The following is a 25,412-nucleotide window of genomic DNA, read 5'->3' as shown; positions in this document are numbered from 1 at the left end:
TCTCCAGTGGTGGGGAGCAGCATAGGATCTCTGACACACAGCCCTGCAGTTCCCATTCCAGCCAGGCATGAGCCATGGGAACAGTTCACTGCCAGTTCATTAGCCACTGAGGGGTTTAAAAACCAGGGTGGAGCTGGCTCTGGGATGCTGGGGGAGGGATACTGGGCACAGAGGGACTGTCCCTGGGACCCACTGACTTTGAGCCTTCCCGGCAGGAACGCAGAGCTCTTTGCGAGGACCAGGGACCCTTTTCTAGGACTAGGAGCAGGGCCCACATTGGGTAGGCAGGGGTTTGCTCCTGTAGCCCAGAAACAGCTGCCTTGAGGGGGTGGCTTTGATACAGCCACAAGGCCCAGCAGAGGGGAACCGAAACTGACAGGGGAAGAGGATGTATTGGCAGAGCTGGGGGAGCTGCGGCTCAGCATCGAAAGCAAAGGATCCCCTAGCATATACCCCCATCCATGTACAACCCTGTGGCCCAGGATCCCCCAACAACTCTTGCTGCCCCCCAAGGCCCAGGATCCCCCAACAACTCTTGCTGCCCCCCAAGGCCCAGGGTCTCCCAGCTGAGCCCCCCCATTGTGTACCACCCCCATGGAACAGGATCCCAAGTGACCCCTGTCTAGGAGGCTGCCAGAAGGGGTGGGGACACTGGCTCTGAGTCACCCCAGCCCAGCCCGTCCCATGGACTGGCTGCCACAGGCAGAGCCCTGTTTTTTCACTTTTTTATTATAAAACTCAGTTGTCTTTTTTTCTTCTCCACTCGTTAAAATCACATTCAAAACTCGGCCAAAAAATTAACCCCGAGAAGAGACGGTCCAGAAACCAATATTTACAGACACTGCGAGGGGGGAGGGGCAACCTCCCCCCCCCAAGGAAATCGCTCCCCAAGGGGGAAAAAAAGAGCCATTGGCAGAACGGGCAGAACTCATCACACGGGGCGGGGGAGGGGGGCGCATGCAGTACAGCCAGGTTCGCATGCGGTTGGGGGCTGGGAGACCATGGAGATGTGGGGGAACAGGGGAAGGGAGACCTCTCCCCCAGTCTCCTTGCCAAATGTTCCCCCCATACCCTGCCCTCTCTCCTACCCAGACATGGAGGGGATGGAAAGGGACCCAGGGTTAAGTCACCCCAAGAGCCCCCTGCCCCGGGGGGGGGGAGGTGTTATAACACTGAGTGGGGGAGGGGAGAGGAGCTGGGGGGCTGGCTGGAGCAATAATACAGGGGGCTATGGATGGGAGGGGGCAGCAGGGCCAGCACCCCTGGGCACAGGGGCTCCATGGCACAGACATATTTACATTGGCTGTCCTCGGACTCAGACACACAGCACTTGGTGTTGGCACTGGCCCTCCGGCTAGCTGAGCAACAACCGCCCCCCTCCCCCCGCAAAGCTCAGCCCCCACCCCAGCCAGCCGGACAGCACTGGCATCAGGCAACTCTTCCTTCTCCTTTGGCACAAGGCCCAGGTGCCCCTAAGGCTAGGGCCCAGCAAAGCGCCTGTCTCCTTGGGAGGGCAGAGACGTGGCACAACGGGGGCAGCTCCGCCTGCACAGACCTGGGTTTGGGTTTGGCGTCACTCATGGGTGAAACGAGTTGCCCGTGTCTGCCAGGGCAGGGACTGGCATCTTGCTCTTTGGCACAGTTTATTATAAATACCCTGGGAGGCAGGCATCCTAGCAATGCAATAGCGGGGAGGGTGGGGCTGTGGGGTCAGAACTGAGGGGCATTGGCACAGTGGGGGCAGGAGCCCAGGGCTGGGGCTGTCGGCATGGACAGAGGCTGCCGGGGGAAGGGGTGCGGTGGGGGGAAGGTATTTGCCTCCATTAGATAATTCATTGTTCATTCCTAATGTAACTCTTCCTCTTGGAATCGGTGGTCCCCCCTCCCACCCCAGCCTGATCCTGGCCAGGCAGTGAAGCTCCTCCCACACCCAGCCCCCACCCCTTTGGGTCCCTGGCCAATCATAGAATATCAGGGTTGGAAGGGTCCTCAGGAGGTCATCTAGTCCAACCCCCTGCTCAAAGCAGGACCAATCCTGAGCCCCAAGGCTCTCAGATGGCACTGTAGGTCCTCAGCCATGGGACAGCATTGCTGGGGCTGGATTCCCTTCCAGTAAGAGCTGGTAACCCATGGAGAAGGGGCGGGAGGCAAGGTCTGTCCCCTACTCGCCAATACTCACTGCATTCTACAGGCTGGGAAGGGCATACCCTGGGCCATAACCCCCCCCCGCTGACAGAGCCCTCCAGTGTGCCAGGGATCTGGGCCATGCCCCCCCCCCCCCCCCAGAGCTCTCCAGCACCAGCAACGATTTGATAATGGAGAGAGAAAGGAGGAAGTTAAGTGCCAAAGAGGAAGTTCCTCCCTGTGATCCCCGCATCCTGCTGGGGGCAGGGCCAGCATGGCCCCTGCCCCATGAGCTGAGATGGGAAGGAGGGGAGAAATGGATCCAGAATGTAGGAACCATCCCCAAATAGGGAGAGGGCGGAGTCTGCCCCACCCCCTCCAGATGCCCCACCCCCTCCAGTAGGGGGCAGGGCGGGAGTCACAAGGATCAGCAAATTAACAGTTACGGTTCTGCTGGGGGTGCGAGTAAAACCCAACCCAATAAATTAAAGCCAGGGGAAAAAGGGGGGCGTGGGGGTCAGAGGCCATTGGCACTGGAGCGCTGCAGCAGCGGCACCTTGCTGAGCTCCACTATGGGCGAGCGCGGCTTGTTCTTCATCTTGGGCACCCGCTGCAGCAGCTGCTGGGCCTCGTGGTAGGCGTCGCGCAGCTCCTTCTTCCACTGCACCAGCTCAGGGTCGCTCTGTGCCGGGTGACAAGGTGGGGTTAGCACAGGAGCACCATGGAGGGGTCAGAGGTGATGGCCGGGGGCACCACGGAGGGGTCAGGGGTCACAGTCAGGGGTGGGGTCAGCCACAGGAGCAACACGGAGGGGTCAGAGGTCACAAAAAGGATGCATTATTAACCAGGGGAGCCTAAGATGTGGAAGGAGCAGCCCTAGGGAGCAGACAACCGGAGGGGGGAGGGGGCGGAGCAGACACATCGAGCAGCCCTGGTGCAGTAGAGGGGGGTGCTGGGGCACACTCACATCACACTGCAGGATGAGCTGCCTGTGCTCCCGAGTCTTGAGGAGGATGCATTTGCGCTCCTTGATCTGAGTGTCCTCCACGGATTGGATCTCCTCCATGGTGAGCAGGGATTGCTGCAGAGGACAGAGCGCCAGGGGGTCAGAGAGAGACCATGGCTCATCCCCCGCACCAAGAATCCCCCTCCCCAATGCCCCAGGCCCTGCCCTCAGCTCCCTACCGGGGACTCGCCCTCCCCTCGCCACTCCAGCCGGTTGGGGAACAGGTAGAAGTATCGCCGCTGCCATGGCGTCAGGAAGGGGTTGCCCATCTTAGACATGTAGCCGTGCATGATGCAGTCCTTGCCCAGGGCGTAGTCTGTGCCGGGGAGAGACAGAGAGAGAGAGTCAGATCGCAGCACCAGCCAGCCATCAACACACAGGGAAGTGCCTGCAGGGGACACTGTAGAGAGCAGGGGAGGCCATGGTGGAGGATGGATCTCCCAACAAGGTCACTGTGGGGAGTGGGGGCCGGCTATAGTAGGCATCTCCCAGCAGGGGGCACCGTGGGGAGGGGGCTCCCCCCACTCACCCTCCTCGTGGCCCAGCTGCTTGTTCTTGGCCTTCTTGCGGGCCTCCAGCTTGTCAGTCTCAGCATTGACAGCGTCGAAGACCGTCTCCGTCACCTCCTGCTGCCAGCGCTCCGAGATGGTGAGCGGGAAGTTGCGGTACAACTCCTGGTCGCTATCCAACAGCTGGGAACGGACAGAAAGACGGCAGGTGCATGGGCACCTGGGAGCTCCCCCAACCCAGGTGACTGGGTATCCCCCACACCCTCTCCTGGCATCAAGCTCTCTGGGGGAAGGGCTGGGTGGTGGGAGGCTGGTGGCAAGGTGAAGGGGCCTCCTCTCCCTCCACAGTTGGGAACTGGGGCTCCAGAGAGAGTAAAGGGCCGGGTGGGGGGCAGTGTTCCCCCTCTAATTTTTCCCACACATGTGCAGAATGAATATTGGTGCACATAACAAAACTCATGTGGTGGGCTGGGTCAGAGGATTGGGGTACGGGGGGACAGACAGGTGAAGGGCCAGGGCTGAGGGGTTTGGGGTGCACGCTGCCTGGTGGCTACAGCATGGAGAGAGGACCCCCCTCAGCTCTCTCTCTCCCTGCAGCAGCATCTGGGCTGTGGAGGGAGAGGCGCCTCTCCCCCAGCCGCGGCAGGTCCGTACCGGGCTGGATTGGGGCTAGACGCCTCTACCCCAGCCTCAGCAAGTCCAGGGCAGGTCCATGCTGGGGGAGAGGCAGCCCTCCCCACCACAGCCCTGAGCCCCTACATGGGGCTTAATAGGCAGCCACACAGCTTAGAGGAAACTCAGGTGGGGCATGCTGCATATGCTTCCCTGCGACCCCTCCTAGCTCCATCCCAGCACCAGCCAGTTCCTGCTGCCAACCCCAAGCGACTCCAGCCTCAGCCCTGTCCCCTCCTCCCTGAGATCCTCCAACATGCCCCACCCACCCACTGCTTAGGCAACCTCTCCCAGCTCAGACACCCACAGGCTGAACCCCACTTCTCCTCCCCTTCCCCTTACTCAGAAACACCCCTCACACAGAGAGAGAGTGTGTCCCACTCCAGGCTGTGACCCATGCCTCCTACCCACTCCCAGACACCCCCCATACCAAGACCCACCCCTGGTTCCCACTCACCCGCTCAGAGACACCCTGGGTGGGGTGATGGGGGGTGAGACCCACCCCTCCCTCCCCCCCCACTCAGAGACACCCCCACAGATCCATCCCCCTAAGCTGAGATCTACTCCCCATGCTGCTGGGACTGTGTGATGCCATAACCCCACTCAGGGCCTCCTCCCTCTGCTGCCTACAGTGTCAGAATTCCCACAGGGGCAGCTGGGTGTCCTGCAGCCCCCAAGCCACATTAGGGGCGCTCTCCAATGGCAGCAGCTGGCACTGTGCCCTGAGGGACCCCAGCCCCACTGTACACCTGTGCTACTGTTGGAGCTGAGCCCCACTAAGCCCTAATGACCAGAGTCCCTGCGCATTGCACTGGGAATGCTCAAACTCAGGGCTTGTGCTGGGAGAGGGGATGGGAGCCTGTACCAGGGAGGGGGAGGAGCCTGCATGGCCCAGCCCTGCCCTGCCCTTTAACCCCCGTGAGGTCCCTCTGGTACCTTGATCCCTTTTGTGTCCTCTTCATCGAAAGACCCGATGTCGAAGGCGTCAGCCGCGTTCACCTCCCCACGTGGCGGGATCAGGGGCGGTGGGTACTGCGGGGTCAGGGGAGGCGTTAGAGAATCTGGGGGGACAGGACAGCAGCACCCGCCACATGCCCCTGTCCCTCTCCTTACCCAGCTACTCTCCCTACCCACCCCACTTACCTTCTGCAGGAAAACCATCTGCCAGTCCAGGCTCTGGAAGAAAGGATCCTCCTTCACCTCTTGTGCCCTGGGGAGGAAGACCAGGGGTGGGGTGAATCAGCAGAGCTGGCCTTAGAGTCCCTCTGGCCCCCCACATGAGGGGCAAAGGCGAGGGGAGCCAAGGGGTCCAATTCTAGCAGGGGCAGGACTGGAGCATGGGGGTATAGGCAGAGAGAGATGGTGCTGCCACACCAGCAGGGGGAACTCCAGAGCTACCTGTTCTAATAACACAGTGACTGTATATCTGAAGGTCCTATGCAAACAGCACCACTCAGGCTGAAGGATGGATCTCTTCCAGTTGGGGGATGGTAGCCCAATGCACCCATCCTTCCTGGGCTGGCTCCTACCACATGCTTGCTGGGTCCCGCCACATGCTTGCTGGGTCCCAGTGCCACCCCAGGATGTGGCATAACCCCCCTGCTCCCCAGTCACAGACTCACCCATGTCCCATGCAGCCCAGCCTCCGGTTGACGTCTCTCTGGAGCAGCCCTTCCAGCAGGGAGCGCAGTTGAGGCGAGAAGGAGTCGGGCAACTCTACAGGCTGTGGGGGTGGGGATAGGATTATTTTATGGGGAGGAGCCAATCCCCAGCCCTGGGAGCTAGGCAGACCCTTCTTGGGGCTGGAGGGACACTGAGGTTCCAAACCTAGCCAGCACGGGTCAGCTGTGTACACGTACACAATCCCAGCCTGCAGGGGCAGTCTCATCCACACAGCCACACTGGAGCTCCACTCTGCTCAGGGGCTGGAGGGCAGGGCCAGACTCGGGTCCATGGAGTTGGGTGTGTATGGCTGGGCTAGACAGGGCCCTGGCTGAGGACCAGTGGGACGGGCGGCAGGTACAATGGGCTCAGAGCTGAAAAGCAGGGCTGTTCCTGGCCTGGACCGACAGATGGGTCGGGGCCCCTCTCCGCGCAGCCCTGAGGAGAGCAGAGATCCTGTCTGCGCCTGATCCCCCCACCGGAGATCCCCCACTCACCATGGTCAGGGTCATGCGGTCGATCTCATGCTTGTCCTTGGTCTTGTGCTGCCGGAAGGGGCTGTGCCTGTGATGGGAGGGGAGAGGGTGGTTAGATGCTGCCCATGCCATACCCCTGCCCCACGGGTGCCTCTGTCCCACATGCGCCCCCTCCCTCCCCCAAGCTTGCTTGCTCACTCACCCCCTCAGCAACTTGAAGAGCATGCAGCCCAGAGAGAACCAGTCGGCACTGCTGTCATAAGCCACACCCTTCTGCAGCACCTCCGGCGCCATGTACCCATGCGTGCCACTGTGGGGGGAGAGAGAGATAGAGAAGGGGGTCAGAGTACAACAGCCATGGCCAGCCCAGGAGCTGCAGTGCCCCACTCTCCCTGCAGGGGGCGTCAAAGAGCCATCACAGAACCACTACACACCCAGCCTCTCCCAGCAGGGGGCGCTGTAGAGGGCGGGACAGAAATACTGGCTGTGAAGGGCGTTCCCAGCTACTCCAGCCCCAGCCTCTCCCAGAAGGGGGCGCTACGGTGAGCAGAGTGGGGGCACTGGCTTTGGGAGGCGCTCCTGGCTACTCTAGCCCCAGCCTCTCCCAGATGGGGGCACTCGTAGGGAGCAGGGTGGGGGCACTGACTATGAAGGGAGCTCCTGGACACTCACACACTGGCATGAGGCTTCTTCTTTGAGAAATCACAAGCCAGTCCCAGGTCCGAGATCCTGACGTGACCGAACTCATCCAGCAGGATATTTGCTGGCTGCAGAGAGAGAAGAGCAGCCCCATGAGCCAGGGTGATGGGATGGGGAGACCCAGGGTGGGGATGGAGGGGAAGTATGTGGATAAATTGGAGAGAGTCCAGCGAAGGGCAACAAAAATGATTAGGGGTCTGGAACACATGAGTTATGAGGAGAGGCTGAGGGAACTGGGATTGTTTAGTCTGCAGAAAAGAAGAATGAGGGGGGATTTGATGGCTGCTTTCAACTACCTGAGAGGTGGTTCCAGAGAGGATGGTTCTAGACTATTCTCAGTGGTAGAAAAGGACAGGACAAGGAGTAATGGTCTCAAGTTGCAGTGTGGGAGGTTTAGGTTGGATATTAGGAAAAACTTTTTCACTAGGAGAGTGGTGAAACACTGGAATGTGTTACCTAGGGAGGTGGTAGAATCTCCTTCCTTAGAAGTTTTTAAGGTCAGGCTTGAGAAAGCCCTGGCTGGGATGATTTAATTGGGGATTGGTCCTGCTTTGAGCAGGGGGTTGGACTAGATGACCTCCTGAGGTCCCTTCCAACCCTGATATTCTAAGCTCCACATAAACATTTATACCACAGGTGGTGGCGATACCCATGTGAAGTGCAGCATCTGAAATGCTCTGTGAATGGGAGGGAAGCCAGCAGGTGGGAGCTGGGCAAAGCCAGTCCCTCACTCCTGCCCTTCTCCCCTTAACTTTACTACCCATGGAAGTGGGGTCCTGGAATGGGGGCTCTGCTCTCATCCCAAGATCTCCAAGCACCACCCCCCAAGGGGATCTGAGCAGGTAGGAACCCCAGGAGGGAGCAGACAGGGTTACCCTGAGGCCCTGGCATGGTGGAACCCTGTGGTGGAAGGGGTGAGTTTACCTTAAGGTCCAGATGTGGGAGGAGGAGGAGGAGGGTGTGATGTTGGCAAACCAGGTGCCAGCTATTGCCAAGGCTTTGGGCCTCAGCCGAGCATAGATATATTCATTGTTGGAAACCTGTCCAGCTCACCTGTGTGTCAGTATGGGTCAGACGTGTCAGACTTACAACAATGTATTTAGATTTCATGAAACGCTTGTACATTACTACATGTATTAACCCTACTTATAATGTCGGTATCCCACGTTGTTAGGTGAAACTTAAGTGTTTGCTATAGAGCTCTAACATGTTTGCTCTGAACTATGTCACTCACCAGACAAGAACAAAACTTTGCCTAGTGCAAAATGCTAAATCTCTATGAAAGGCATTACCTCTTGCCCATCGGGAAGGGCTATCAAAACTAAATGGCCCACTGTGGGACATCACAATACAAAGACTGCTACTTGCCCCTGCACAGGCTATGTGCAAAAGGCTTGTCCCATCAGCTTGAATTCTGGAAGAAGAAAATAAAGATAGAAAACATGAAAATTTTTGATCTCTTTGCTGTTTGGCCTCTCACAGGACTGGAGCCAGGAAACAGAAGCAGAGATCCCCAGGATCAACCTGGGTTAGCCCTAAAAGACATTCAGAGCTGACAGATTACTACATCTCTGTCAGCTTTTGGAACCATAGACTGCAACTCATTGGTGTATACATGTTTGCCTGCTTTAATCTGTAAGTAACTTGCTCATTTCTTTTTCCTAGTTAATATATCCTTAGTTTGTTTACTATAGGACTGGCTACAGGCGTTGTCTTTGGTGTGAGATCTGAGGTACAGATTGACTTGGGGGAAGTGTCTGATCTCTCGGGACTAGAAGCAACCTGAATATTTTGTGAGCTTTGGTGTATAGCAACGAATCATCACTAAGTCCAGCTGGCCTGGCGGCAATATAGACTGGCATGCCCAAGGTGACTGGCTGTGACTCCATGGTAAGACTGGTATAGTGCTTTAGGAGTTCACAGTTGTTTATGGGGTTGGTGAAACATAATTATAGAACACCCCCACCCCCATGGGTCTCTGCCCTGAGGTCGTGAACAACGCCAGCCAGCGTGTCACTGAGGTTCCGGTGTGGGAGGATGGACACCCGTGGTGGGAGGAGGAGGGGTTACCTTGAGATCCCAGTGTGGGAAGAGGGGACACCCATGGTGGGATAGGGCAGGGCTCCAGGAGGGGATGGGATTACCTTGAGGTCCTGGTGTGGGAGGGTGGGAGACACCCCTCCGTGGTGGGAGGGGGTGGGGCTACCTTGAGGTCCCGGTACACCACGAAGCGGTTGTGCATGTGCTCCAGGCCCAGGATGATCTCGGCAGCGTAGAAGCGCATCTCGGCCTCGGAAAAGACCCCGTGCTGAGAGAGGTGGTAATGCAAGTCGCCCCCTGCACGAGAGACAGCCGACTTCCTGGTCAACACAAGGCCCTGCCCCACAGGAAATACAGTGTGGGCCATGCACAGGGTGGCAGTGTGGCCTAGTGGCTAGAACACCAGGCTGAGCGCTAGAACTCTGGGGTTCAATCCCCAGGCCTACCACTGGTTCCTTGGGCAAATCACATCCCCACTCCGTGCCCCGGTTCCCCTCCCACTCTTTGCCTGTGTGGTCAGCAAGCTCTTCAGGACAGGCACTATCTCACTAAGCATGTGCAGCACCGGATAGTGGCGCCTAGCTTGAGATAGGGTGTATTATTAATTGTAAGGGGTGGGCAGTGTGGGGGCTGGGGTATCCCCCAAGGATAGCAGGGGGTTCTCACCATTCATCAGGTCCAGGATGAAGCTGAGTTTGTCAGGGGTATGGAAGGCGTAGGACATACACACGATGAAGGGGCAGTCCTGGGGTGAGAGGTCGAGATGGGTCACCCACCGATCAAGGGAACCCCACAAACTGTGCCACCGCAGGCTCTCCTTCTCCCCCACATGCTGCCCTCTACATTCCCCCTTGCACTGCCTTCCCACAGATTCCCACTCCCTCCACACTGCCCCACGTGCTGCCCCCACCCCACTGCATGCTCCCCTGCATGCTGCCCCCCACCAACCTCCACATTACCCCACGTGCTGCCCCCACCCCTCTTCAATCCTCTCTACGTGTGCTCCCACCCCTTACATGTTGCCCCCTCAAGCTCCCTGTCCCCATGTGCTCCCCACCCTTTGCCTGCATCCCCCATTCTCTGAACACACTCACTCCTGCCCTCCCCTGTGCTAACCGCCTCCACTGCTGTCCTCAGACACAGGCCCCCCCCTTTACCTTAGATCAGGCTTGCCCTGTTCTGACACCCCCCCACCACCCCTTGTATGCCCTGTGGCGAGGCTGGCCCAGCCAGGCAGGCCCCATGGCTGCAGTGCATGGTGTGTGGAGAGCTGTCCTCACCCCGGTGCTGACGAGAGACAGCATGATGCGCTCATTTAGGGCCAGTGTCTCCCCCTGCTTCATCTTAATGCGCTTCTTGTCCAGACATTTCATAGCATACCTGCCCCGAGAGAGAAAATAATCCCTGCTGATATCCCTCCACTCCCACAGCAAATTCCCTCACCCCGGTATCCTCTGTAATGACAAGTATCCGTTCATCTCTCCTACTTCCACAGTACCCTCCTCCTCATTGAAGGGATCCCTCTGCCGGCCAGGGCAACACCAGCACTACTGGTATCCTCCCTTGCACCACAACAACTCTCCCTCGCTCTCACAGGTGTCTCTCAGCTCCAGCACCCCCCATCCCAGCAGATATATCCCACTCCAAAACCCAACAGATATTCGTCCACCTCCCAACTATAATATCCGCCCCCAACCTCCAGCAGATACCCCTCCACCTCTCGACTATAATACACACACACTCCCTCACCCCCGGATTCCCAGCAGATATCCCTCCACCTTCCAGCTATAATACCCCAGAATCCCAGCAGATACCCCTCCATCTCCTGGCTATAATATCCCTCACAGTTCTTCTCCCCGGGGGCCCCACCCCCGGTGTTGGCTAATTACATTTTGCCCGTGTCCGCTTTCCGGCAACCGTACACCTCTCCGAAGCCGCCGCGGCCGATGATCCGATGCACGCTGAAGTCGTTCATGGTCAGCTGGGCCCATGGCAATGGGAGAGCAGGTGAGGGTGGGGAGAAATCCACACATTAATTGTATTGTACTGCTGCAAACTCATGGCACATCTCACAGTGCACAGTGCAGTGTGGGCTCTCAGGGCACACCACGCCTAGGCAGGGAGCAAGAGGCTGGGCTTGGCGTTAAGGCCTCAGATTTAGAACTCCTGGATTCAGTTCCCAGCTCTGCCACTGACTTCCTGGGTGATGTGGAGGAAGTCACTCCCCCTGCCCCCCGGCCCTGTTTGTGCCTCGGTTTCCACAGATACAAAGCAGAGAGAATAATCCGTCCTACGTCTGGACTGTATGTTCGGGGGAGGGCAGGCCCAACTTTTCTCTGTGTGTGCATGTATGCACAGTACACAGCACAATGACAACCATTCATCGGAACAACAGCACCTGTTCCCTGGCCATTCCCACCGCTACAAGCACGTTCATTGTAGAACTGAGGGGAAAACTCCTCTCTGTGCCATGCTCCCTCTAAGCCCTGGAGGGGCGGGGGGGGAGGGGCTTGGATCTCAACCTGCATCTGAATGTTGGGGCTCGCGCAATACGAGCCAGGGAGCCCCAGCTCGCAGTGAGTCAGGGCTGAGGAGACCCCTTGCCCACAGCTACTGCCCCCCACAGTCTCCCCCACAATGAGCATAGCCCCAGGAGGTGGGATGATTCGGTCGCAGTGGGGTTAGGTTGGGACCCAGGGGCTCCATAGGGAGCTGCGAGGTGGGGTACGGGCAGTAGGGGGTCGCTGTGCCGTGCAAGGGGCACATGGAAATGGGATACAGTTCCGTGCAAGTCTACCCCCCAAATACAAACTGTCAACCCTTCCAGGCCAAGCCCCCCAAGATGGACTACAGCCCCATCCCTTGCCCAGGCCAGGCTCCCCGCAGATAGAACCTGCAACTCTATAAATGCATGGTGTGCCCACACTTTGAATAATGCATGCAGTTCTGGTTGCCCCAATCCAAAAATTGTATGTTAGAACTAGAAAAAGTTCAGAGAAGGGCAACAAAAATGATGAGGGGTCTGAAACAGCTTCCGTATGAGAAGAGATTAAAATGACTGGGACTGTTCAGTTTAGAAAAGAGACAACTAAGGGGGGATATACTGGTGGCCTATTAAATAATGACTGGTGTGGAGAAAGCGAATAAGGAAGCGTAATTTACCCCTTTATATAACACAAGAACCAGTGGTCACCCAGTGAAATTACTAGGCAGCAGGTTTAAAACAAAGATAAGGAAGTGCTTTACACAACACACAGTCAGCACATGGAACTCTTTGCCAGGGGATGTTGTGACAGCCAACAGTAGAGGTTCATCAGTGGTTATTAGCCAAGACGGTCAGAGACACAACCTCTGCTCTGGGTGTCCCTAAACCTCTGTTTGCCAGAAGATGGGACTGGATGACAGAGGATAGCTCACTGGATAATTGCCCTGTTCTGTTCATTTCCTCTGAAGCACCTGGCACCGGCCACTGTCTGCAGACATGATACTGGGCTAGATGGACCATTGGTCTGACCCAGTGTGGCCGTTTATATCGTAGAATATCAGGGTTGGAAGGGACCTCAGGAGGTCATCTAGTCCAACCCCCTGCTCAAAGCAGGACCAATCCCCAACTAAATCATCCCCGCCAGGACTTTGTCAAGCCTGACCTTAAAAACCTCTAAAGAAGGAGATTCCACCACCTCCCTAGTAACCCATTTCAGTGCTTCACCACCCTCCTAGTGGAAAAGCTTTTCCTAATATCCAACTTAAACCTTCCCCACTGCAACTTGAGACCATTACTCCTTGTTCTGTCATCTGCCACCACTGAGAACAGCCAAGCTCCATCCTCTTTGGAACCCCCTTTCAGGTAGTTGAAAGCAGCTATCAAATCCCCCCTCATTCTTCTCTTCCGCAGACTAAACAATCCCAGTTCCCTCAGCCTATCCTCATAAGTCATGTGTTCCAGTCCCCTAATCATTTTTGTTGCCCTCCGCTGGACTCTCTCCAATTTTTCCACATCCTTCTTGTAGCGTGGGGCCCAAAACTGGACACAGTACTCCAGATGAGGCCTCATCAATGCCTAATAGAGGGGAATGATCACGTCCCTCGATCTGATGGCAATGCTCCTACCTATACAGCCCAAATGCTAATAGCCTTCTTGGCAACAAGGGCACACTGATGACTCATATCCAGCTTCTCGTCCACTGTAACACCTAGGTCCTTTTCTGCAGAACTGCTGCCTAGCCACTTGGTCCCTAGTCTGTAGCAGTGCTTATGTTCTTATGCCCTGGGAGACACTCACATGGATGTTCAGCTCCACGTTCTTCCACTGGCAGAAGCGGGTGAATTTGTCGCTACAACAAAGCAGAAAGAGGTGAAAAAACTACAGAGGCCCCCACAGAGAGGACCCCCCCGCCCCACGGGCCTGCAGAGACTACATCACCCCAGTCATGCAGAGATCCCTGCCCCTATAGCCCTGCAGCAAGACCACCCAGAGAGACCCCCATAGCCCTGCAGAGAGACACCCCATACCACATCCCAGAGAGACCCCTGCAAAGAGAGGTTGCCCATCCCCGCAACCAGAGAGTCCCCCTCAGCCCTGTGCAGAGACCTCCCCATCCCCCACCTGCCAAAGTCCTTGCAGGAAGAGAACCTCCAGCCCTCGACAGACATCCCCCCAGGTCCAGGCCCCCAGCCAGTCCCCACAGCAGATGGCTCCTCTCACCTCTCGATGAATTTCTGGAAGATGGCTCCATGCAGGTTCTGGCAGATCTCCTCAATGTACGGCTGGGGGAGACATGGGGATCAGGGTGGGAAAGAGAAGGGGTCAGCAGGGAACCCCACCCACCCCCAGTGGGATGGGCCATGCCAGGAAATTCCTTCCCCCCATCCTCCCCCAGTGGCAAGTGGGATGGGAAACCCTTCTCTTGGGGACTGTCAACCCCACCCACCCTGCATTGAGGGAGGGACAGAGCTTCTTCGTATCTCTCCCTTCCCCAGCCACCAGGGCAGCCCCACCCCCCTTACCCTCCCCGACAGCAACCCCCTCCCACACAGCATCAGGAAGGGGCAGTTGACCGGGCTAGAGGGGCTCATTGCTCTGATCTGGTGCAGCTGAGGAGGAAATATTGAGCTAGGTGGACTCATTGGACTGATTTGGTGCAGCACTAGCCTAGAGGGGCCCGTGGGGTTGGACCGGCACCACAGGGGGGATCCGGGCCTAGAGGGGCCCGTGGGGCTGACCCCGTGGGGTTAGTAGGGAGAAGGTGGGGGGTGGAGACACACCTGGAATAGGTCTGGTGGCACCTGCTTCTTGCTGAGCCGGCTCTGCACGTGCTCTGTGGCGCTCTTGGAGAAGGGCTATGGGGAAAGCAGTGGAGCAATGAAAGCCTGTGTGGTCCTCACACCCCTTCTCAGGTGGTCAGGGTGGATCTGGGTCTAGGTTATCCCCACCCCCATCCCACGGTAGCCTACAGGGCAGGGCAGGGGCACCAGGGGAGACTCTGGACTATGTGAACAAGGAGAAATCCAACTCTCAGGCCAGGATGGGAGGGCCGGGGGAGCAGTGCAGGGTTCTTATCTGGGGCAGGGTCTGTGACTGCTTCAGGGTCACCCATGAGGCAGAGCTCCTGGAGGTCTTGGGGGTCCCTTCTGAGGCAAGGGGTGTGATGGTTTCAGGGTCCCATCTGAGTGGGGTTTCTGGAGATTTCTGGGGTCCCCCTGGGCAGGTTCTGTGCTGGTTTCTGGAGTCCCCCCAGGAAATGTCTGTGGTAGTTTTTCAGGTCCCCCCCAGTGCAAGGTCTGTGGTGGTTTCTGGGTCCCCTCTGGGGTGGCACACTCACATGGGAGCAGGACAGCAGCTCCTTCATGATGTACTGGTCGAAAATCTGGCGGCTCTTGGTGGCTCGATCCTCCTCCGAGTCCAGTTTCTCATATTTCTTAATCTGGGGACAGGGGGCACAGTGTCACCCTGGGGCAGGCTGCAAAGCCATGGCTGTGATCTCCCAACATCCCAGAGGGCAGGGGAGCCTTCCAGCAGCCACCCTAACAACCCACAGGGTGGGAATTTACCCCTCCCCCTTCCTGCTGGGTGGGGATAGGGAAACTCCGGTGTGTCTACGATGGCATGGGGGTCAGCCCCCCAGGGCCTCACCTCTTCATAGAACTCCACCAGCGGCTTCGCCTCCTCCACCTGATTCAGGCAGAAATCCCGGAACAGCAGGTACCCTGGGAAACAGGGAGAGAGTCAGGGCCCCAGAGCCCTGAACCTGGCCCCTAACCTCCTGGGGCTGGATAGCAGCCAGTGCCCTCTAGAGGGCAAAGGCCTCATGTCCCATTCCCTGCACCCAAGTCATGCAATCCCTCCTGACTCCCTCAAACCCAGCTCCTGTCTATACCAGTGGTAGCAACAGTGGGCTATTTCTGCCCAGCACCCCTACTGTAGTCACCACCAGAGAGGGTGACAGTAGCAGCAGGCCTCTCCCCAGAGCCAGGCTGGGCCACAAGGCTCTCCGGATGGCTCAATCCTACCCCCGGGGGCCCTGCGGTTAAATGGCTCCAGGTGCTGCCAGCTCCCACCCTGCTGGATAGGCTGCAGTTAACAGGGTTAGTTGGGCAAAAGGCCAGGTGGTGTGGAGCAGGCAGGGGAGCGCGGGGGAGGAGGCAGGGGAGCATGGGGCGTATTGGCACGGAAACCACAAACACAAGCGTGGGCGGGGGAGGAAGTGACAGGGGCTTCCTGCTGGAGACCGTTAGCTACCAATGACAGAAAGGGGAAGTGTCCCACCACGCCAGCCAGAGGGCCCAGACAGAGACCACGGGGGCCCCCAGCCCCTTAGAAGCCCCTACCTCCAAGCCCCCTGGTAATCCCCATCTCTGACCTTCCCCCAGGGATCCCCACCCACCAGAGACCCCAGCCCCTGACTCCAATCCCCATCGCAAACCCAGCCCACCAGGGACTCCTCCCCTCTCCCAATCCTGACACCACTGCCCAAGAGACCCCAATCCACCAGGTACCCTCCACTCCCAGGAAGCCCCAAGTGACTGGGAAGACTCTGGATTCCTAACGCCCACCCAACCCCCAACCCAAACTCCAAACCCACTGGGGAACCCCAGCCTCCTCCCATCCCGCACCAAAACATGACACTCCCCCCACCCCCACTCCTGCCACACACCTCTACCCACCCAGCAAACCCACCCCCACCCCCCCGATCCCAAACCCACCCTTCTCCCAACTCACCACCTGATTGGAGTCACCACCTGACCCTTCCCTCCAACCCCCACCCTGGGATTCTCCCCCAACTGGAAAATCTCACCAAGCGCCTCCCCATTCCAGTCCATGCCCCCTGCCCCAGCCAGAGACCCGGGAAAGGGATCTGGGCCTGGGTGGTGGGGAGGAGGCGCGGGGATGGGAGCTGCCCAAGCCACACAAAGAGGAAGGAGAATTTCCTCTTGTGCTTCAACACCCTCCACCCGTGTTCACAGCCGGTCTCTTGCCTCCCCCAGGGCTGGAGCTGTTCAGTGAGGAGCACGGCCAGGCCTGGAGACAGGTGTGAGCACAGAGCCCCCCCCAGCTTTATTGGTGCCCCTCAATCCCAACCCACAGCCCCCTGTTAGCCCAGCGCTGGGCTCCCTCCCACAGCTCTGCTGTTGTCCCTCAATCCCAACCCTCCCAGACACACAGTCATACCAAGGGCGGGGGGGAGGGGGATGTGCATAGGTATATCTGCATGTGCGTCTGTGCATCCCCTGCTGCACTTCACCCCCACTCCCTCCACTTACCGATCTTCTGAGAAAAGATCTTGTCAAAGGTCACTTCGCCCCGGTCCTCCAGGTATTTCTGCATGACGCTGCGGATGCTGGTGAGACACACAGCACACAAGGGGTTAATTGAGATACCCACCCCTCACTCCTGTTCTCTCCCCCAGTAGAAACCACCTGGGCCCATTTGGATTCTGCATCTATACGCCTGGGGGTGTCTGAACAGGCATCTCCCCACCGGAGCCTCAGGCATTCCCATATTGTGGATTTTAATATATGCTTTTTCCCCTGAACCGAACCTTCCTTGACTTTCCCATATTTATTAGTTTGTTAAATTCCAGCTCCCTTTAAGACCCTTCCCTCCCTTCAGTAGCTGCCTCCAGCTGCAGCTTCACCAAGTTTTTTGGGTGGGAATTTCCTTGTTTGTTTGTTTAAACAACAGCCATGGGGGAGCATTAGTCACTCACTAGCACATCCATTAGGTAGCCATCCAAAGGCCCCAGTTGAGATCAGCACCCCACTGTACCGGGCACAGTACACGCTTGTAAGAAATAGCCTCTACCCTTAGAATCTCCCAATCCAGCTACACAGGACAAAGGCCAGGAACAGAAACTGAATCACAGAGACAGGAAGGGACTGGCCCAAGGTCACCCAGCCCCACTCACTAGCCCCTGCTGCCTCTTGACGCTGACACACGAACTGGCCACATCATAAGAACGGCCATACTGGGTCAGACCAAAGGTCCATCCAGCCCAGTATCCTGTCTACCGACAGTGACCAATGCCAAGTGCCCCAGAGGGAGTGAATCTAACAGGTAATGATCAAGTGATCGCTCTCCTGCCATCCATCTCCACTCTCTGACAAACAGAGGCTAGGGACACCATTCCTTACCCATCCTGGCTCATAGCCACTAATGGACTTAACCTCCATGAATTTATCCAGTTCTCTTTAAACCCTGTTATAGTCCTAGCCTTCACAACCTCCACAGTGAAGAACTTCCTTTTATTTGTTTTAAACCTGCTGCCCATTAATTTCATTTGGTGGCCCCTAGTTCTTATATTCTGGGAACAAGTAAATAACTTTTCCTTCTTCACTTTCTCCACATCACTCATGATTTTATAGACCTCTATCATATCCCCCCTTAGTCTCCTCTTTTCCAAGCTGAAAAGTCCTGCCTCTTTAATCTCTCCTCATATGGGACCCAATCCAAACCCCTAATCATTTTAGTTGCCCTTTCTTGAACCTTTTCTAATGCCAGTGTATCTTTTTTGAGATGGGGGGAACACATCTGTACACAGTATTCAAGATGTGGGCGTACCATGGATTTATATAAGGGCAATAAGATATTCTCCATCTTATTCTCTATCCCTTTTTTAATGATTCTTAACATCCCGTTTGCTTTTTTGAGTGCTGCTGCACACTGCATGGACGTCTTCAGAGAACTATCCACGATGACTCCAAGATCTCTTTCCTGATTAGTTGTAGCTAAATTAGCCCCCATCATATTGTATGTATAGTTGGGGTTATTTTTTCCAATGTGCATTACTTTACATTTATCCACATTAAATTTCATTTACCATTTTGTTGCCCAATCACTTAGTTTTGTGAGATCTTTTTGACATTCTTTACAGTCTGCTTTGGTCTTAACTATCTTGAGCAGTTTAGAATCATCTGCAAACTTTGCCACCTCACTGCTTACCCCTGTCTCCAGATCATTTATGAATAAGTTGAATAGGATTGGTCCTAGGACTGAGCCTTGGGGAACACCACTAGTTACCCCTCCCCATTCTGAAATTTTACCATTTATTCCTACCCTTTGTTCCCTGTCTTTTAACCAGTTCTCAATCCATGAAACTATCTTCCCTCTTATCCCATGACAACTTAATTTATGTAAGAGCCTTTGGTGAGGGACCTTGTCAAAGCCTTTCTGGAAATTTAAGTACACTATGTCCACTAGATCCTCCTTGTCCACATGTTTGTTGACCCCCCTCAAAGAACTCTAATAGATTAGTAAGACATGATCTCCCTTTACAGAAGCCATGTTGACTTTTGCACAACAATTTATGTTCGTGAAACAATCATGGTTTGTTTTTGAGCAGTGCCAGAACTGGGTCCAGGTCTCCAGCGTAACTCCATTGTTTTCCATCTGTCTCAGGCTCATCTGGCCCCTACGCTGCTCCAGGTGAGAACCTCGTGATCTTTAATGGATTTAGCCTCCCAATGTCCCTGGGAGGGAGGGAAGTGCTCGTAGCCTCATGTTCCAGGTGGAGACACTGAAGCACAGAGTGGCTGAGTGATGTGCCCAAGGTCACACAGGGAGGAGGAAGGAATTGAAAGCAGGTCTCCTGCCCCCCAGCTTAACACCTGAGCCACTCCCTCTTTCAGTGGCATGGCCACTGAGTCCAGACGGGCTCCTTGAGTTCAACACGAGGCCCAGCCCAGCCAAGCCAGGCCTGCAGGCTGTGTAATGTCCTTCAGTCCAGCCGGTCCCTGCAGGGCTTGGGCCAGAGACCTCTGTCATGGGGCAGTCAGAGTGGCTGGAGTCCTGTGGGGCTCAGCAGCTCTGCCCTGAAGTCTTAAAAGCCCCACCCAAGTCCTTTAGCCCCACCGGGATCCAGCTGGTGCTTCTACGATGCTTGACCAGGCTGCCAAAATCTCAACCTAGGGAACATCCCACCTGCCCAGTGTATCCATAGGCAGCTCCCCAAGGGGCATGAATGCCATTGCAAGACAGCAGCTGGCACCCAGCAGACCTGAGCAGGAAGACACCAGGCCTTGTGGCACAAGGAACATCTCAGACCAGCAGGAAAGTCAAGTCAGGTGAATAATGGGGAGATGGAGAGAGGCTGCTGCCTCCATTCCCACCCACAGGGAGGGGTGGGGGTTTGCAACATCCTCCTCTGGGATCTGTACAAATAGGGCCTGACAGTTTTCAGGGCAAAGAAAAGAACTTGAGCTGTTCAGGACTCCTGGGTTCTCTGGGAAGGGTGTGGAGGTCTCATCATTAGAGCAGGGGGGGCTCGGAGCTAGGACTCCTGGGTTCTCTCCCAGCTCTGGGAGGGGACTGGGGTCTAGAGGTTACAGTAGGGTGGGCTGGGATCCTATTCCTGGCTCTATGGCAGACACTCCATGTGACCATCGTCTCTCGGTGCCTGAATTCCCCATTGGTACAACGGGGATGACAACCCTGGCATGGTCTGCCAGGTCTATGTAGACTGAGCTCTTCGGAGCAGGGGCTGTCTCAACACATGTCCGTGCAGCTTTTGGCACAGCAGGGCCCTGGCTGCAGTTGGGGCTCCCTAGTGGCTACTGGAAAGGGGATAAAAGTGAAAGCTCTGGTCCAGAACTGCCCACTGGGAGGCTCCTTGCACCTCCCCATGAAGCAGCCAGATGTGAGCATTATCGGAGACGGGATACCAGGCTAGATGGGCCCCTGGTCTGGACATGCCCGTATGGCTACAGGCCTTTCTGCTGGCCAGTGAAGCCCTGCCCATGAAGGTGCCATCCTCTCCTGGCCCTGCCAAGGGCAGCAGTGCTCTGATTCTTTAACAGACCATGGGCCAAAGAACTAGGGCCAGGTGCTTGCCCGGGCCAGGTCTTTCGTGCTGGGGCAGCCAAGGGCTCCTTTGGCCTGGGAGGGGGAGGTCTCTGCTGGGACTGAGGCAGCTCTGCCCCACCTGCTCCTGTGGGGTTTTTGAGGGTGTGGCCAGAGCTGGTGTCAAGGCCCTACGGGGTACTGGAGAAGCCCTGAGGCTGCTCTCGATGTCACCAAAGAGAATGGAAACCTGGCCCCAGGACTGATTAGCCCTAATCAACTCCACTTCTGCCCTCTGGCCTCGCCCTCTTACTGGGCATCCAGAGGGACTCGACCTCTCATCTTTCCAGCCTCCCAGGTCTCAGGATCTTGGGCGAATTCACCAAAACTTGGAACCAAAAACTCTCCTTAGTCCCACAGGCCAATGGGAAAAAGGGAGGGACCTCCCTCAAAGCTGGGCCAGGGGGCAGAGGCTCCCTTGATGATGGAGGAGGGCCTCAGCCTTGGCACGATGGGGTGGTGGGTCCCTGGGAGCCACATTTCAGTTCTGGCCCCAGTCCGAACCTTAAAGACTGGCTCTGTCAAGATATTTCAATACCTCCCTGCAGCAGGAGCTCTGGGCTTGATCTGTCATTCACAGTCATTGCCAATCTCCTGGCAGATCTTCCCTCAATCCCGACCCAGAGACCTGGGCTAGCCCAGCCCTGGGCTCCCCCCACAGCTCTGCCGCTGCCCCTCCATCCCACCCTGCAGCCCCTCTGCTATCCCAGCTCTGGGCTCCTCTCTGAGCTCTGTCCATGTCCCTCAACCCCAGCCTATGACCCCCTGCTACCTCCACCCAGACGCACCTGGCAGTGCCTTGCTGCATGCCCATGGCTGCTGTGGGCAATGCCGGCATGGCGCAGGGTTCTGTTTCCCTGATTGGCTCTGGCTCCAGGATTTTATTCTCTAACCTCCCCAAATCAATCTGTAGAGGCAGGCGAAAAAGAGGAACTCCTCTGGTTGGGCCCTACGGCGGGGGAGGAGTGCCTAGGGGCCAGGAGGCTTAGAATCATAGAATATCAGAGTTGGAAGGGACCTCAGGAGATCATCTAGTCCAACCCCCTGCTCAAAGCAGGACCAATCCCCAATTTTTGCCCCAGATCCCTAAATGGCCCCCTCAAAGGATTGAACTCACAACCCTGGGTTTAGCAGGCCAATGCTCAAACCACTGAGCTATCCCTCCCCCCATGCTTGACCCTTCCCGTCCCCACCTCTGTGGCCAGTGTAAACCCGAACCCAACAGGGGTGGGGGAGCAGGTTAGGGGTGTGTGTGTGTGTGTGTGTGTGACACAGAAGCCCCTGCACCCCCTTCTCCACACCACAGTCAGATCGGACATAAGGCAGCATGTCCCTCTCAACCAAGTTCCTGACCCCATGGGGTCACAGCTGGCTCGGCATGCCCCTTCCTTCAGACCCCAACCCCAGGCCCTGCCCTTCATGCCCCTACTAGTCCCTGGCCCCCTGTGCCATCCCCTCAGGGTCCCGGCCCGAGGCAGCAGCTGGCAGTGCCTTTCCCACAGGCCTGGCTGGTGGGATGTGGGGGAATGAGGGCTGGGCTGGCCCAGGTGTGAGCCATCAGAGGCTCCCAGGGAAAACACAGACGAGGTTATTGTGGGGATCAAAGGGAGAGGGACCCCAGCCCCTAATCCAGCCTCCCATCCACTTTACAAACCCAAGGTCACCTCCACACAGGAGATATGCCTCCCCCACTACATCTCCCCCAGAGATCCATTCCCCTCCCCACCGCACCCCTTAAAGCTCCCCCATGCACAAAGATGGTCAGCCCCCAACACCCCCCCCCAGGTCCATCCCCCACAGCAAGGGCACTACGCAGCGCTGGGATGGCCATCTCACAGGCCACGTAGGAGTAGGGCAGTGCAGGGAGCAGCTCCCTGCGGCACCGAGACTCAGCAGCAGTCTCTGCCCATAGCCCTCCCCAGAGGGGGCAACTGGGTAAGGCCCAGCTGTAACCGCTCTCCAGGACGGGGGGGGGGGCCCTAGGCTACCATCCCAGACATCTTATCACAGCTACGGAAAATGCCTCTGCTCCCCATGCCCCCCAGCACACAGGCCTAGTCCCTCCCCACCCCCACTGCACCCCAGGACACAGGCCTGGCCCCTCCCTGCCCCCGCTGAACCCCAGCACACAGGCCCAGTCCCCACAAGGCCTACCCTGCTCTCACACAGTGACGGGGAGCAGCGTAGTTGGGGTGGGGGAATCTTCAGTTAAGCAGGAGTCTGGGGTCAGACAGGCCTGGCTCCGGGGAGCAGGGAAGGGGGCACCATCCAGCCATTGCCCTCCATGGGCCCAGCACAGAGAAATCTGGAGTCCAGGAAGTCCCCAGTGCTTCTAGGGACTCCTAGCTAAAAAGGGTCTCCCTACCATCCCGGTGGGCACCTGCCCCTGTGGAGAAGCTGGAAACAGGGGACTGGAGCTTGGCTGGCCCTAGGGCCTGCTCCCCTCAGGCCATGGGAGCAGAGGGGGCTCAGCAGGCAGGGGATGGATGCTCTCACACATGCGCTCACGAGGGTGGAAACCCACAGCCCCATGCCAGTGGCCTGGGCCTGTGTGACTGCCAGGTAGTACCAGGCCTCGTGCTGCCCTGGCTTCCCCTCCACTCACAGGTGTCACTTCAAGCCAAGTCACACCCCGCCCAGCCTGGGGCTTGTCTGCCATTGCGCTGTGGGCCTGAGATGAGCTCGGGGGCTGGAGCCAACAGCCTCTACTCTGGGTGGCCGGGGGGAGAAGGGGGGAATACCTCAGTGAGGAGCCCTGACTCTGAGCTCCCCTCTCCCTCACCCTGCAGCCCTGTTCCCCCGTAAGGCCGGGCTCTTTTCTGGAAGGGATGGGGTTCAAGAGCAGGGACTGGTGGGGATGGGGGCCTCCATGGGTCCAGCTTTGTGCTGTGCTATCAACAGCCCATGAGAGCAGGAAAGCAGCCCCAGCGAGGCAGATTCTGCCCCCATCCATCCATCCATCCACCCTCCTCCTTACTCATCCATTCCCCTCTACCCAACCCTGCTCCCTCCCTTCCCAGCTATATACACTAAGCCCTAGCCCAGTTCTGACATGACCCCCTCCGACACCCAAGTGTCCCTGTCTGTCCACCATAGGCACTGCAGACCCCATAGGGGCATGGATGCAATAGGAGAGGGGGTCAGCCCTTCGCTCTGCAGCTTTTCCCTCCCACCCCAGAGCCAGCTGCATTTCAATGACTTTCTCTGCCCCATTCCCCCTTGATGCCCAGCATTAGCAAAGGCCAAAAAGGTGCCACGCATGCTGCTGTACATGTCTGCTGTGCCACAAGTTGCCCTGGCCCCCAGGCACGGGTTAAGTGCCACTAACTCATTAAAAAGCATGGATACTGGGCATGGGGCTGGAAGTATGGTGCTGGGCACAGATGCTCCTTAGCACAGATTGCATCTCAAACCCCGTTGCGTGTGTCTCCCAACCATTAGACAGGCGCCAGTGCAGCCCTACCGCACGGTTGTGTCTGATGCATGCCTGCATGTCGCCAGCTGTATAGATCAGCCTATGGCAGGTACAGTGCATCTGATTTGCCAGGATTGTGTTGGGCACAAAGGGGCTGTTTTTCAGAGCCTCCCAAGCACAGGGAGATCCCAACCCTGGTACTGGGAACTGACAGATACAAAGGAGGAGGGGGTGGTGTGGGGAAGGGTCTCTGGGTTTTAAAGGGGGTGGGGAGGTCAACTCAGCCCCTCCTCTCCCATCTCCCTGGTACTGGAGAGCAAGACACAGGAGCCAGGAAGAAAACAGAATAATGGGAAACTATCCAGGCTACAGGGGGGAAACAATCAGGAAGAAACAACCTGAACAGGGCAGAGTGTGCCAGCCTCCCCCAGTAACACACAGCTGCCCCCAACACACACTCACAGAACCATGCCACTTTGCTACCCTCCCCATGCCCAACCTGGGGCGCCCACTCTGCTTAGGTGAAGACACCTTGCAGGGAGCTGGGGGAGAGGTCCATCTCCAACCAAAGGGCCAGCAAGGCACAGCCGGCTGCCCCACACCTGCCCCCAGCTCACCTGGGCTCAGGTAACAGGATCTTCTTGCTGGCCCGGGCTGCAGGGGTGGATTTGCTTTTCTCCATAGCCATCAAGTAGCTCACATCCGCTAGCACCGCTTCCAGGTCGGCCATCTTGCCAGTCAATCTTGTCTCTTCTTCTTTCCTTTTTTTTTTCTCTTTTTTTTAAATACCTTAAGAGATTATTAATTTTTGCGTCTCCGGCCTCAGCTGCCGACCGAGCCCCCTCTCTGCCCCTCTAGATGCCGGAGGGGTGGGGTGGGAAAGAAGGGGGGGTGTTGTTCCCCCACCCCTTTCACCAACAGATCCACATGATGCCTTGCAGCGACAGCCCCTTCCACTTCTTCCTTATTTCTGATCAGCTTCGCCTCCTCTGCGAGCGGCTCCCCTTCCTCTCTGAGGCGCCGCGCGTGTTTGCAGGAGAGGCGGGCCTGCCTCGCCGTGGATGCGGCTACGGGTTTGCTGATCTCCCACCCCCTTGACAACTGCTTCTGTTTCCTGAGTTGTGTGTCTGTGTGTGTCTGGGCAAGCGGCGGGCAGGGCTAGCCGAGGGGGTACCAGGAGAGGGGAAGAAAGAAACCTGTGCCAAAGCCACCGCAAAAAATACAATCCGATAAAATGTCAGATCACTAGGTCATGAAAATAGCGAGAGAGGCAGGATCGAGTGGTTCCGCAATGCCTCCTCCAGCCTAGCCTGGCCGCCACACTGGCTACAGCACAGGCTAGCTTGGGTCTCTCTCCGGCTGCAGCTTAAAGCAACAGTGCCCTGAAAAAGGGAGGCAAAAGATTGAACGCTGCCCTCTGGAGGTTTTGTGTGAGGCCTTCGCCTCCCACAGAGACCAGGTCACACTCTCGCTG

The 25,412-nt window shown here is 57.1% G+C and overlaps 1 protein-coding gene across 2 annotated transcripts; it reads right to left on the bottom strand.

Moving 5' to 3' along the window:
• Positions 1 to 1,461: 1,461 nt before the first annotated feature.
• Positions 1,462 to 25,412, bottom strand: GRK2 (G protein-coupled receptor kinase 2). Of its 2 annotated transcripts, XM_073346829.1 has the most exons (21): positions 24,556 to 25,412; positions 16,950 to 17,026; positions 15,322 to 15,395; positions 15,011 to 15,112; positions 14,454 to 14,528; positions 13,894 to 13,955; positions 13,471 to 13,522; positions 11,078 to 11,169; positions 10,469 to 10,568; positions 9,855 to 9,933; positions 9,355 to 9,485; positions 7,122 to 7,216; positions 6,652 to 6,759; positions 6,471 to 6,537; positions 5,934 to 6,034; positions 5,455 to 5,521; positions 5,248 to 5,343; positions 3,660 to 3,822; positions 3,310 to 3,446; positions 3,092 to 3,205; positions 1,462 to 2,806 (listed from the first exon to the last, which is right to left on the bottom strand). In XM_073346829.1, the coding sequence occupies exons 1-21, from the start codon at positions 24,666 to 24,668 to the stop codon at positions 2,642 to 2,644; spliced, it is 2,070 nt and encodes a 689-aa protein (XP_073202930.1). In that variant the 5' UTR covers positions 24,669 to 25,412; the 3' UTR covers positions 1,462 to 2,641. The 2 variants fall into 2 exon arrangements, with proteins under 2 accessions (XP_073202930.1, XP_073202931.1); XM_073346830.1 differs by lacking the exons at positions 15,322 to 15,395; positions 24,556 to 25,412 and having other exon boundaries at positions 16,950 to 17,029.

Source organism: Lepidochelys kempii, chromosome 6 (assembly GCF_965140265.1).
Source record: "Lepidochelys kempii isolate rLepKem1 chromosome 6, rLepKem1.hap2, whole genome shotgun sequence".
Lineage (NCBI taxonomy): Eukaryota > Metazoa > Chordata > Testudines > Cheloniidae > Lepidochelys > Lepidochelys kempii.
The sequence above is the reverse complement of the archived record's forward strand: the minus strand, read 5'-3'. Positions and strand labels throughout refer to the sequence as shown.